Source organism: Pagrus major, chromosome 12, assembly GCF_040436345.1.
Source record: "Pagrus major chromosome 12, Pma_NU_1.0".
Classification (NCBI taxonomy): Eukaryota; Metazoa; Chordata; class Actinopteri; order Spariformes; family Sparidae; genus Pagrus; species Pagrus major.
Genome location: NC_133226.1, coordinates 479156 through 493964, shown reverse-complemented (window position 1 = coordinate 493964; position 14809 = coordinate 479156). Strand labels below are relative to the sequence as shown.

General features: G+C 41.1%; 1 protein-coding gene across 1 annotated transcript; it reads left to right on the top strand.

Moving 5' to 3' along the window:
- Window positions 1–5866: 5866 nt before the first annotated feature.
- Window positions 5867–8200, top strand: ier5l (immediate early response 5-like). The gene has a single exon (XM_073477947.1). It carries the CDS (start codon window positions 5982–5984, stop codon window positions 6861–6863), a length of 882 nt encoding a protein of 293 aa, XP_073334048.1. The 5' UTR covers window positions 5867–5981; the 3' UTR covers window positions 6864–8200.
- The last annotated feature ends 6609 nt before the right edge of the window (window positions 8201–14809 follow it).

Sequence of the window (14809 nt, the reverse complement as noted above, 5' to 3'; positions counted from 1 at the left end):
GAGTGCTACAGATCTTGTTAAATATGGCTTTGGATTATTTTAATTTCCTTGACACTTTAGTATGTGAAAGTGTTCATATTCATTGTATATATGTAAAAAAAAATGTAAAGCTGTTATATTATTAGCTAATTTGTCATACTTTTCACTGGCTGTAATATCACATTCAGTGGTTTTATTTCATCTGTAGATAGTTGCAAATAGGTAATGTCATCTTGCTCCGTGTGTCTTTCTGGATTTCGGGTGAGTTGGCATGGAATGATCCAAATGCAAACAAAATCCATTTGAAAGTTACGAGTGTGGGCTAACAGATACAAAGTCACTTGTGGAAATTAAGTGAATGAAGTCTGTAAACTAGTAGAAATGAAACACTTTATGGGTTCAGACTGAAACTGTTTCTTGTAGAGCAGATTAAATAAATGAAGGGTTAATTAGTGAGCTTTAGATGTTTGTAGGTGTATTTTTGATCTTTGACAAAGCCAGGCTAGCTGTTTCCTCCTGCTTCTTTATGCTAAGCTAGGCTAACCATATCCTGACACCAGCTCTGTACTGAACACACAGACAAGATCTTCGTCATGCAAAGAAAGCAAATAAGCATATTTCCAAAACTGTTGAACTGTTCCTTTCAATATTGTACATGTGTTTGACTCGTTTACTTTAAAAGACAAGGTATATAACTAGAGATGCACTGATACCAGTTTTTCATTCTTGATACTGAGTCCAAGATTTTTAACAGCTACCCCACCATCACACCTAGCCCCACCCTTTGATGGAGAAATGGCTGTCTGTCACATCCCCGCCTTTTGGTTTTCACCCCAAGATATTCAGTGGCCCCTTCTGCCCCTGCTTAAGAAAAAAGGTGCCCGTCTCCAACTACCTAAATAAATGATGCGGTATTGGATCAATGTTAGGCTCGTGTACTCACCAATACGGAATTGCAGCATTTTAGACTGTATTAGAGGCATTTCAGATACTGGTGTCGGTATCGGAATATCCCTATATACAACATGTATTTATAACACTTATTAGATGGTAAGCATATAAATGGTTAAAAAAAAAAAAAAAACCAAAACATATAAAGTAATAAAACGTTTTCACTTGAGAAGAACCTGAAGCTTTATCTATGCTGTAACTGCACCATTTAGCAATGCAGATAGCTTGGGTTTTATTTGCTCAACTGTTGTCATTTCTAATACAAACAGCAAGGTTGTGAATTATACAGGGTAACAGGGAATAACATGTTGCTGTTGGATTAGAAAAAAAACTATGAGTAGTGCTTACCAAATTCATTTGATCATTATAGTTATTATTAGCGGGTTGGAGGCAGAAATTTAAAAAAAGCTGAATAAATAAAGCTAAAACTATCTAGTGAACTATCTTGTCATTTGGGTGACCTGACCCTTTACTTTGAAACGTGACACAATCTCTCGGCAGATTTTCACATGGATAAAGAGAGCATGGAGCTTCTCTGATGGTCCAGCTGTCATCGTCATCCTGCTGGTACAGTAATAACCAGGTACTCTTATGGTAAAGCAGTGCACTATTTGTACATACTGTGGCTACACATGTATTATTACAATGCATTGATGTAATTGTGATGCATTGTCTGTTGTTGAATATGTTGTCAGGCATTCTTTTATTTTTTCAACTCATTGTGCTTGAAAAAGTGGCTTATTTCCCCCTAAAGCTTCTGTTCAAAGGTTGCAGAGGTTTCCTTACAAGAAGCTTTCCTCCATAAATCAATATATCACAGATTGCAGTGTGGGGATGCTCTTCCTTAGACGTTGAATACTAGTTCAAGCACCTCCAACAAGCCTTTATCTCACGAGCGGTGATCTCTATACGTTAAACTGAAGGAAACCTGTTCCATCACAGGGACCCTCTGGGGTGTGCTCCTCTTTGCAAACAGCTACCTCCTCTGGAAGAAAAATCAAGTGTGTGTCCTGCTCTGCATCGTACATTCATCATTCATAGGGAACATTACAAGCAGGCGTCCTTCAGCCATCCCTCCGCATGGTCTTGGTCTCATCCAGAGGGAGCTCCACTCCTACTTCATCCTGCATGAAAATAAAATGTTGTTGCTCTCTGCAGGCCGTAGAAGCACAGTCCCACCTCGGAGGGAGAAACAGTAACAAAGTACTAATCACAAAGGGCAGAAAACTAGTGCTGCACTGGCCTCTACAGGTTCAACACAGGTTATTGCACTCTCTTGGCAAGCATTTGAACCTATGATTAAACCTGTAGAGGCCACTGCAATGCTGGTTTCCTGCAATTGTAACTGTGGGATCGCTCAGACTCTGTTTTCTTCAATATCCTGTCATCCTTTATTCATTCCAGGTTTTCAGCTACATTTACATGATCACCCACACTGTGAATTATCAGAAATTGTATTGTTCATCAGTTATTATTCCAACATGTTTATTGACAATAGAATCATGTATATTCAGGTTGGCAGATCACTCAGTTTGAGGAATGAGAACTATTCCAGGCACATCAATCTGCTGTGATGTCATGTGAAACTTTCTGTCTTTGTTTATGTATCATGCCCCACCACGACTGTCATGCTGCTGCCATATATATTCTGTAGAAGAAACATTGACAGTGTGTCTGTGATGTCACAGACAGGTAAGGTTAACCCTGACCATCTGTCATCTTTAACCAGAAAACCAGAGTTCAGTCATAGAGTACACTCTGAGACCAGCACTGCTGATAATGACAAGTCTGATATTCCAACACATCCTCATACTACTAGATACTACTAAAACTACTCTGTTAGGTTTAGGCAACAAAACTACTTGGTTAGGTTTAGATGCTAAAGCTACTTGGTTAGGTTTAGGCTCTACAACTATGTGGTTAGGTTGAGGAAAACATTGCGGTTGGGCTTAAAATCATTATATAACATACGTAACTTCAGTTTCGCAACATATGTGATGTAACTTAACTACCTCCCTAAGTGGACTTGACACTATTTATACTACTTCTCCTAACTTCCTTCTTTGTTGCTGTAATAATTACTACACCAACAAGAGGTCACTGCCGAACAAGAAACTTGCATATGTGCCATAATAAGTTGCTTTCACAGTCGACCTATATAGTTGTTTGTGTAAGGAGGGCGGGTTGGACATATCTGTCAATGTGCCAAATGCCTCAAGAACACACTTCAATTTAAAAGCTGCATTCATTCATTTTTGGCCACATGGGGGCAGCTCAACCACCACAAACCCAACATTGACACATCATTATGGATCACACTTCTTTTCTTGCCAAGACACACCCTACACAGCTTCTGATTGGCCGTACTCTGTCTCTGATTGGCCTACCCTGAGATTCTTACCCTTACCAATCTCACTGCTCATGTTTTAATCTGACCAACCCAACCAATGAAGGCGACCAATCAGAGGCAGAGTACGGCAAGAAAAACATTGGGCTCAATTGTAAAGCAACATTGATAGATTTTTATTTGATAAAGTTTAAATTCTGATTAAAACTGGAAACAAGCTTATAAAGATGTAAGTATCAGAAAATTAAGACAAGAGTCAGACATTGAATAGATCGATACACAGCTGCAGATCACAATTATATTCTGCATGAAATTTGGGAGAAAAATCAAGTCATTAGTCAAAACTGATATTTCAAAGTAACTCACTGTCTCTTTGTGCCTCTGGTGTGTGCAACCTGTTTGTCTCCTGCTGGTTTGCTATGTTGCTCAATCACATACCTGCTTCACAGCTCTCCTACGTTAGCAGCTTGTGCAACTTCTAACTCCTCCCAGTTACTGAAGACGTGCTCTGTTTTATTTACAGTGTTACTAAATTACTACTTTCAGAAGCATGACTCTGATCCAGGAGCAGTGGTTCACAGTAAACAGTCAGCAGCATTTTAGTGAAAAGTTGGTCCTCCCTAGGGACTGGACAAAATGTTCTCCAGTGTATCACTGCCTGTCTGAATATTGTCTGTGAAAAAAGAACATCTTCTTTGTCATTTATGATGCAGTATTTGAAAAAAAAAGTGTATCATTACAAATGTATCTGAAACGTCGTTTACACACACACACACACACACACACACACACACACACACACGCACACACAGCAGACGCTGAGCAACATCAGCATTCATTTGGAGTGATGCTTCTGGTCACCTGAAATGTCAGTCTGATATTCACTCTCTTAGATGAGCTAAATGTACCAACTGTGTTGCTGAAAGGCTCTGCAGTTGGCTGATCAAATGCCACCATGACAAATAGAAGGAGTCAACTAAGAGCCTCGGTAGAAGAAGAGTTGGGACATTTGGAGTGGAATGCAGTGCAGTTGGGGAATTTTTGGAGAAACCATCTAGTGGTCGTTAGTGGCACAGTTTCAGCCATGCTGTTGACTGCTTATATGTCTTCACTGCTTCTGATATGGGTCAGTGTTTGGTGACAATGTGTTACTGTTTTATTTATTCAGATCTTAGATATGTGTCTGTGAGATTTCTGCCTCCACCCCAACACTATTTTATTTAAAAATTACAAACAAATTCATAGGGACTATTTCTGTGGTAGAAAGTCCCAAATGAAAACAGTTGACAGTGAGGTCTGTGGATTATCCAGAGCAACAAGGACAATGTTTCTGTAATGAAGCTGCTCTGTAGTCTGGTGGTACGGCAGCAGATACTTCTGTATCTGTTGTCAGATGGCAGCAGGGTGAACAGACTGTGGCTCGGTGGGTGTTGTCTTTTAGTATCTTTGGGCTCTGTGCAGACATCTCACTTCACTTTAGAGCCTTCCTGTCCTGGGCCGTGATGAACCACGACAGTTTGTGATGTTTCCAGTCAGAATGCTTTCTATTGCTCCTCTGTAAAAGATGATAAGCACACTGGAATTTGAACTTCTTCAGTTTCTCCATTGTATTGGGGTGGAGGTAGAAATCTGAGAGTAATATTATCTTAGAAGTAGGACAACATGAAATTATCTGCATGACTAAATACCATCAGTGAAGAAAGTATAAGTAAGAAAATATGTTTTGTTTCAGTTTGTGCCTTAACTAATATGAGACGACTGAAAAGTGAAACCTGCACAAGACAATGACTTCAATAAATCTACCACACTCCTCACTGTGTCCAACAGCCTGCTCTCTACTATACATATGGTTCCATGTAATAGATTTATTCTCAGAAATACAATGACCCCTAAGATAGATGTGTTTTTATAGTTTATTTTCCTTTTTATCATCAAATCCCAGGAAAAGACCAAAAATAACGTACATGAATAGTACAATGCAATACTAACACAAAAATAACATCTTGTATCACATTATATCAAGATGAAATGATTTGCTGGGGTATAAGGACTATTATTTTGTAAGCAGATCTTCCTTTTTCAATTGAAAATGTTCCGATGTTTATTTGTCTTTTTCTTGTTATGTTTGTCATAGTTCTACAGACAACTTTAAACTAAACTTATGTTTCTGTTTCTTCTTCAAAGGTTGAAACAAATAGTTTAACTTGGAAGACCAATCTTTAACAGAAACTGTGACTACTTTGTTGTTGGATAAAAACAACAATCTCTATTGAAACATGTAGTCTAACCTTTACCCGGAACACGAGCTGGTTTTTGGAAGTCCCAGCTCTGCTGCAGCTGAAATGAGGGCATTCCTGTTAGACAGCCTGGGTGGAATTTGAATAGTACAGAGGAACCGCCTGACGCTCATTGGTCGAGAACGACATATTTCCAGAGCGGCAGTCTGTCACTCATCAGATCCCAGGCAGCTGATTGGCTCTCCCTGAAGAGGTCGGACCTTTTGTCTTGACTATATATATTCTGGTTTCAGGCCATCTGCAAATGATTGCTGGCATAGAAAGGGAGGCGGATCATTGTGTCCAATGTGTCTCCACAGAGCTGACTTGAGCCTTTCTCCTCGAACAAAACGAGTCCCGCTCAGATAGCCGAGAGTCGGTATTGCTCTCCCAGAGAGGGGCTGGAGGTGGACTGGGGGAACATTATAATGATCAACACCATGGAATGCGCAGTGGACGCGCAAAGCCTGATCTCTATTTCCTTAATGAAGATCCACAACTCCAGGACGCAGAGAGGGGGCATCAAGCTGCACAAAAACCTGCTGGTCTCCTATGTGCTGAGAAACGCCAGGCAGGTCTACATCAAGGAGAAATACGCGGAGATCTACAGGATGCAGCAGTACGAGGAGGTGATGACGGTCTGCAACGAGATCCAGCAGCTCAACCCGCTAGAGCTGGACGCAGAGGACGCCGACGATGAGGAGCAGGCGCGGGCTGCTTGCTGCGGCGAAGAGGTGAGTCTGTGCGACTCTGCGTGCCACAGAGACGCGGCGCACGCCCGGACAGCGAGCATCCTCCCCGGCTGTTCTCCCCTGGAAGACGACAGTAAAGAACCGGAGCCCTCCTTCTACCGGAGCTGTTGCATGGAGGGTTCCCCTGTGTCACACTGTGACCAGTTTTCTGTGAACAGCAGCGCGCACTGCAACAAAACCACAGTCCTGGACTTGGACACGCATGTGGTGACCACGGTGGAGAACGGCTACCTCCACCAAGACTGCTGCTGTGACGCGCTCCAGTGCGGCCAGGGCGCACAGTCCCCGGCCAAGAAACGGAAGGTAGAGTTCGCTTGTTGCGTATCCGACGTTGAAGAAGTATCAGATTTTACAGCGGCTCGCAAAAGGGCGAAACGGGAGGACTGTTCGTACACACACCCGGACTACACGGACACTTCCAACATCTCCAACCTGATCTCCATCTTCGGTTCGGGGTTTTCAGGGCTGCTGAGCAGACAGACGGACTTGGAGCAGATCTGTAGCAAACAGGTCCTGGCCAGTCTCGGAGCATGGACTCGGGCGATCGTGGCGTTTTGAGTCAAACACTTTAATTTTCGGGGGGCCTGGGTCAGTTGTAAGATGTTTTTCCTCAAAGTATGAGCAAACAAAAGCCAGTGGAGAACTGTTTCCTGTTAAAGAACTGTTCTCACACAGAAAGTTTACATATGAACCATGTTTCATGTAGAATAAGATGTCATTTGTGCAATCAGCAAGGAACATGAAGCTAATGTTCTGTGGAGACATTTTTTCATGAGCACACAAGAATCAGTGAATGAATTTGTCACCACTGGTTTGGTGAAGGGGTTTATAAATTAGCATATCACATATCATAACCTCATTTCTGAACGTTGCAAATGTTAATGTTTTAGTTAAAACGTTGAGAAGGAACATTAAGCAAAATCCATTTGAGCACCCTGATCCCATAGTGTCAGCTGCACTAAAATGAGCTGAAGTCCCAGCGCTGACATTAGCCAGCCTCTATACTCATGTGTAACAGATTCGGCAATTCAAATAATACAGAGGATCAAAGTATCAAATATTATACCTCAGAGCACACCTTTGTCTTAAAAACCCATCAGAAACATGTGAGCATGGTTCGTTGGTGCACACTGGGTGACATCACTCAAGCTGGCTCCGGACAAGAGGAGATAGAGGCATTACAACTGACCCTGTCTCCCCCACAAGGTCTGAATCAACTTTATTTTTGCAGAAAAAAGAAAAGATATTTAATGAGAGTACTTCTGGAAGGGAGAATAAAGAGTTTGTGCCATATGTATGATGTACAGGCTCTCCTGCTCTCAGAGCGGGAGACGCACTACACACTTCTGTAACTAATAAAATGGATTGACTTCTGTTGCCTTAAATCTGATGCACACTACTGCTAGCTATTGTTATGAACTGAAAGTGACTGAATGTCTCTACTGTCCCTTTGGAAAAACACCATCTCCAGTTTGGACCTTGCACACTCTGAGCAGCTTGTTGTCATGTGAAACAAACACCACATTCAAAACTCCCTCCTGAACACTTTCATGGTACATGGACTGAACCAGCTCCTGCCACCTCATCGAGTGCCAACACTTCAATTCTGTAACACTTGTGGGCTGTCACTGTGCTCATCATTTCACCTCCACTCTGGCAGTTTGAACATCCTCCTCTCTAAATCATGGTTGTTGCTCAAAGCCTTCACAGCAGTTCATAATTCCAACATGTCTTGGTTTTGTGAGTTTTCCGTTGTTTTGTAAAATAATGATCTTAGTCCTTTTGTTTTAAAAAGGCAAACTCGTGATTTTAGCCATGACCTGAGAATCCACGCATTAGCTTTATGAGCACTATGTGTACCAAAATAAAGAGAGTATTCAGCCATTCTCTACATATTTTGTTGTTATTCTTGTATTTTTGTGCTTACTAAATTGTATATCACCGGGTAAAACTGTTCCAGAAAATATTTGTTAAAAATTTATAATCTTAATAAAAAATGAAAATCTTAATCTTTAACTGTTGTGTTTGACTGCAGTGATAAAGCTGTTTGTTGATAAAGGCTAATGGAGTTACTGACCTTTGTCACACATGATGACAAACACACTCACTTATCTGTAATACACAGAAGCAAGATACCATTCTAAAGTGTTTATAAGTAATATCTTTATTACTGCTTGATGAATCACTTATCAAAGTCACAGATCTGATGTAAGCAATTGAAAAGAGCACATACTAAAAAAATCCCCTGACTGGTGTGTCTCCTTTCTGTTCAGCAATAAATGCTTCAAATGTTAACCAACTAGTCAATAATAAACAGTCACCGAGTTCTCACTAATAAATTGTACAAGTCCAGTGCTGAGGTATAATGGTAGCTCACGCACAAATCTTCAGGACAAAGTTGACAAATCTCAATTTTACCAGAAAAACGTTAGCTAATGAAACATAACCATTTTGGTTGACATGGCCAGAATTCATTTGTGAAACTGAGATTTGTGCTGCTTTCACAGCTTTATTCAGCACTTGGAATATATGACTTCAGCACCACAAAACAAAATAGTAGGAAGGTACATCCTTTCAAAGATGAAGCTATATGTCCTTAGTTATAACTGTTTATACATTATTAACACAGGATCCATTATCTGTAATTTTAAAGGTTAAATGAAAAGTTTGGGAAATACACATATTCACTTTCTGGCCGAGAGTTTGATGAAACTAAAACAGGACAAGCAGACGGTGAGCTTAGCTTAGCACAGGGATAGAAATGGAGATAAAAATAGCTTGGATCTGTCAAAAGGTAACAAAATCTGTCTACCACCACGTCAAAAGTTCACTGACTATGTCACATCCTGTTTGTTTAATTTAACTACAATTTTATTGTGTGTTCCATTTACCTCAGAAGTCGGAAGTCAGAGTTGGGAATGACGTCATACCCCAGTTGACCACATTGCAGCACAAGTTGGAAAAACAGTTCTAGCCAGGTTAGCTATTGTTAGCAATACCAGTTGACAACACTGCATTACATGGTATTTTGCACAGACACAAAGCAACGTGTCCACAGACAGAAGTTGGACAGTAAGGCTGTCTTAATAAGACACAAATAAGACAGACATGCTAATAAACAGTTTATTCTACAGCTCTTGGATCTTGAGGTCAGGGTTGGTGAGGTGCCATTTCTTCAGCAACTTCCTGGAGTCTCTGCTGGTTGCCTGGCAACGGCTAAGAGAGAAGAAAAAGTCCTGCAGTTAAAATGTCCAATGGTCATTTTCATTCTTCAGTTTTTCTAAGAAATGAAACAAACAAGATGTAACATGTTAATTAGTGACCTGTAGAGGAGAGCAGGTTTTGATACTTTGGGACAGATCCAGGCTAGCTGTTATCTGCTACACTTCCAGTCTCTGAGCTGCTGGTCGTATCTTTTTATGAAACAAACAATAGTCCTTGCTATTTATGACTTTTAACTGATTTTTAAATCATTTCTAAATTATTTTACATTGACTACACTTCCTGTTAGCCTTCATCTCAGCTGGAATTTCCTCCCAAAACTCTGAGTCCTGTTATCTCTCCTGTGTGCCACTTGGTGGTGTTCTTTAAAATCAATGAATGAAGATATCAGTGGGGCTGTATGCAGAGCAGAGCCACCTCAGGCTGACCCTCCCTCAAACTCTCCACTCACCAGCCCCCAACACCCTCCTTCTCTCCTCCTCCTCCTCTTTCTCTCCTCCTCCTCCCGCCTGGCTTGTTTTTTTAGAGTGAGACACATCACATCCATCGCTGCTGCTCGCTCGCTCCTCCACCTCTGCAGCCTTGTTCCAGCTGCCTCTACCCATAATAACTTGCAGTTGGTAGGTTGTAATGGAAGTGATAAGACAATGTGAACAATGCATTGTGTGGTTATATAGTATTTATTGCAGGAGGTTACAATATCTGAGTATTTACTGCAAGGTCTTTGCTTAAACATAAAGACTAACAAAAAAATAAAACAATGTGAAATGATATCAGACACTTATGACAGCAGCCCTCTCCACTACTCACAAAAAAAACCCTAAAAAACATATATGCATATGTATGTTCTTACCCTTAGCACTTAAACCATAGCACTTATGTACTAAGGTATTCTTGATAAATAGCAGCTACTTTGCTCAGATGAGGGCTTGAAAATTGTTTCTATTTTTTCTTTTCTACTTTATCGACGGTGTTGTGGTGTCTTTCTTGTGACAAATGTACTTATTGTAGGTCGCTTTGGACAAAAGCGTCTGCCAAATGCCCTAAATGTAAATGTAAATGTCACAAATGGGGTGGACAATGGTGTATACACAGCTCCTCCATCTGGATTGGAAAAGAGTGACACCCATGAACACACACACACACAAACACACACACTCACACACACACACACACACACACACACACACACACACACACACACACACACAATCAAAATCTTTGATTGACATTTTGGCATCAGTGATTTTTGATTGATTTCACTTTTTCCCTTACTTTTTTATTTACTTCAATTACTTTCAATATTTTGATTTGGATATATGTCATATATTATATATGTGATCTGTAATATGATAAACATAACATACTGTATGTAAAATAAAAAATTTACCCACAAAACCAAAAACGTAGATATCTGAACATGCTAGTTGAATAGTGTGGCATATACAAGGAAAAAAGAAAAAGAATTCAGTTAAAGCTCAAACTTTGAAGCATGACAGAAAACAAATGATGGTGAACTTATTTCAGAGTCATTTTGTTTATTTTGTGCATCACTCACCTTATCCATATTAAAGGACAAACCAGGTGGTTGGGGGTGGGGTGCTGGGCAGAGGAGGGGTAGACAACAGAGGGAGGGGGTTAGCGGGGCGGGGAGTCATGCTTTGTCAGGAGAAGGGGTCGATGTGACGGGGGGAGGCCACATGTAACAGCAGAAGGGAGGGGGTAGGGGGTAGACTGTAGGGAATAGGTATACAGGCGGAGGGGGGCCAGACTGTGGCAGCCCACATTGTGCAGGTCAGCCAGGTTGGACAGAGGTCTGTGGGGGGAGGGCGGGGGGATGGGAGGTCAGGGAGGGGTTTCTGTCAGAAGGATCTGATGCAGACCAGGTCCAGGCTAATGTGAACACCAGAAAACTCTCCATTCTCACCCGTATTGTAAAACAGGCTGACGTCTTTTAGCTGCTCTGATATTCTTTTGAATGTTTTCTCTCCAAGTGTGATCAGTTGGAACAATGATGTCACAGTGCTGTGAACAGAGTAAACAGCCTTCTGAACATCTGCGTGATGGTCAGGCTTTCACAGACGTGGTGAACCGACCCTTTAAGGCCCCACTCAGATTGAATCAGATGATGCGGCCAGTCCTTCCATTCACTTGAATGAGGGTAGTGTCTTAATGCTGCTGCGGTGAAGACCACAGGGGGAGGCAGAAAACAACCCACTCCATGTGGCCGTGCAGTTTTAAACACTAATTATGATCTGTTGATGCAGACAATCACTGGGAGGAACGGCACACAAAATTACAAATCAACTATGATTAAGGCGTGACAACAGATCAGAGGCTGAGCAGGACGGGTCAGTCTCATACTGCTAGCAGCGTGGCTAAATGCTACAGGGGGACACAGCGGACATTTCTCTGTGTCACATAATGTTTAATTTTAATGATTAATGATGTGCCTCACATCCTGGTTGTTAATTTTTTTTTTTAATCTGTGGAAATGGACCAACAGTTACGAGCAAGACCAGCATGCTAGCAGCAGAACGACACAGCAGCTTCTCCTTGTTGTTTGACAGAGGTTGGTAACCGCTTTTAGATGCATGAGCACCACCTTCTGGATTGGCGTGTTGGTTAAAGGGACCATGGGATGACACTCCCACATCACCGCAGCTTGATGTAATGCTGAAGCTGAAACATATGGAATTCAGTGGCACTAGATATCGCACAAGATCACCAGCATCTCAGAACAAACCAACTGGGAAAAAGACAGCAGCATCTGATCACACACTGCTGACCAAACTGTAAAATGAGCCAGTGCTGATCAAATATGGACCAAGACTCTGTTACTGCATTTCTCACTTCAAGTGTTTTCAGAAACATGTTTTAGTGTACTGATTCACTGTAACAAGATCTACAATATGAGAATGTTTATTACCAGGGCGCCATGTTGAGAACAGACACGGGGAGGCCTAAGAGCGACTAATGTACACTAATATCAACACACGGCCGGCCCGGCGACCAAAACAAATAATAAAGAAGTTCAGATGAGAGCACATCATTACTGCACTATCTCTAAATAGAAAAGGGTTGTTTGCTGCTGTATTAATGTTCAAAATATGATATATTTAACCTTTAAAGGGTCAATTCACCCAAATTACAAACAAAACTTATTTTCTTTTACCTTTAGTGGTAGGCCTATCCAACAATGTAGATTCCATTCATCCAGGTTATCTGGACTAACACTGCCATCTACAGAACCTCATGTCTGGTGGGTCTTCAACAGCAACAATTTCATTTACTGGAACTACTAACGAAAGACCTGTGTGCATGAGACCTGTTTACAGTGAGGCTAGATATTGTACTGTACCATTAGAGCTAATTTTGAAACATTTCATCTAAGCTGAGTGAATTTACGTCCGCCAACATTCTCTCCACTTGGAGATTTTGACCGTAAACAGCTGATCACACACTCCATATGTCCTCATTGTCATGTGTCTGTGTTCAGATGGCTGCAGAATAAAATAATCAATACAGCAGACCATGAGCCACTGCAATGGTGCTGATAACAGAGGGGGGCACATTCTCTGTTGCTGTTGGATCTTCAAGAGCGAGTTCACAGCACTGTGATGAACAGTGTTCTGCTGCCCTCTCTGGTTTATAGTTTCAAGCCTGTTCAACCTCCAGCCACACCCACTATCACTGGTGGATGTGTGGGGTGGGGTCAGAAGAATGTTTTGTGATGTCACTGGGTCTTACCTGTACATCACTGCAGGTTCAAGTGACTCGTTGAATGTGTGTTTATGTAGTGTGCTCTCTGTAGTAATCTGATTCTCATAAGAAAACATGATTTTATGTATAGCTACAAGTGCAGCTACAGTTGTCACAGTTAAAGGAATGTTCTTTTGTTTCCACACATACAAAACTTTTAAAGATGACACAGTTCACTGCAGTCGACACAGAGAAATAAAGTGGTGAGTCGCGAGAAAAAACTGGTAGAAACACAATGAGCTGCAGATTATATTTGAGTAAAACACAGCAGTTGTCCTTTTTAACAAAAAAACAGGCCATGCTTCATTCAGTCAGATATTTATACTAATGTAAGATGACACAGATTATGTTCCACCCCAACGCGTCACACTCTTATTTGCATAGTGGAGAAAAGATAGACCACATCTGTATTTACAAATGGGCCTCTCCTTTATTTGCATAATACCACAGTGGACCATTATTTGCATATCATTTGCATATCAATAACAGATAGGCCACACCCCAACACAACAGTAAAGGGAAAAATAGACCACACCCCCTTCACCTGCTTGAATTGATGATACATCTGTGGCCACACGTCAACATTGAAAGAAACAGGCCACTCCCACCTGAATATTAATAACCCACTGGATATTAATGCATACTGCAAACTTATTATCCACTTATTTGCATATTAGGGATAATATGCTGCATCTTATTTGCATAGCATAATAAAAACAAATGAGGTCCCACACCCGGAACATTGCCCTGGAAGAAAATCATTCTGTATGTAATTTTAATAAAAACTATAGCATGACATAATTATTATTACTCAACGGACAGCTTTTCAGCTCATTGGGGGCTTTGATACTGTACCTGTCAGTGTTGAACTCCCTGACTCCTCGACTGTACTGACTCGAACTGTTGGGAAACAGTTTGTGTGATCTTTGGGCAACAACCAGTCCTGCAAGAGTGGAAGCCTGTATAGATGGAAGTACAGTGGCTGGAGCTCAGTTGGTGGAGGGTCGGTCATTAATTTTCAGGTTGGTGGCTCCTGTCCACATGTTGAAGTGCCCTTGAGCAAGACACTGAACAATCATTTGTTCCTGATGTATGTGTGGGAACAAAAAGAGATAGAAGGCTATTTTCATGTTCATTGCTCAAAGTGTAAATTTTCTCTGAGCTCATTAAAATCTGATTTTAAGAGGCGGAGCTACGAGCATGAGTTGTGACATCACAAATAGTTTTGAGTGAAGCATGAGTGTCCAGCAGTTAAACTTGTGAAGAGAAAAAAAATTCTGAGATTTTTAATGAGGGAGAAGAAGTAGGCGCTATCTTCAGGATTTTAATGTGGTAATTATACTTCTTTTTGTCAGACACACTTTAGAGAATCTTTATGTATGTCTTAATACATGTGTGGAGGGGATCTTTGAGTGAACTGTAAAGACAAATAAAGACTGGATGTTTGTGCTGAGTGTGTTGCTGCGTTGTAAAAAAAAGTGTTAATACAACAACATTAAATACTTCATTGAAAACGAAAG

What these genes read in the sequence shown, in the direction of transcription:
- ier5l (XM_073477947.1), top strand. Translation starts at nt 5,982, where the DNA reads ATGATCAACACCATGGAATGCGCAGTGGACGCGCAAAGCCTGATCTCT.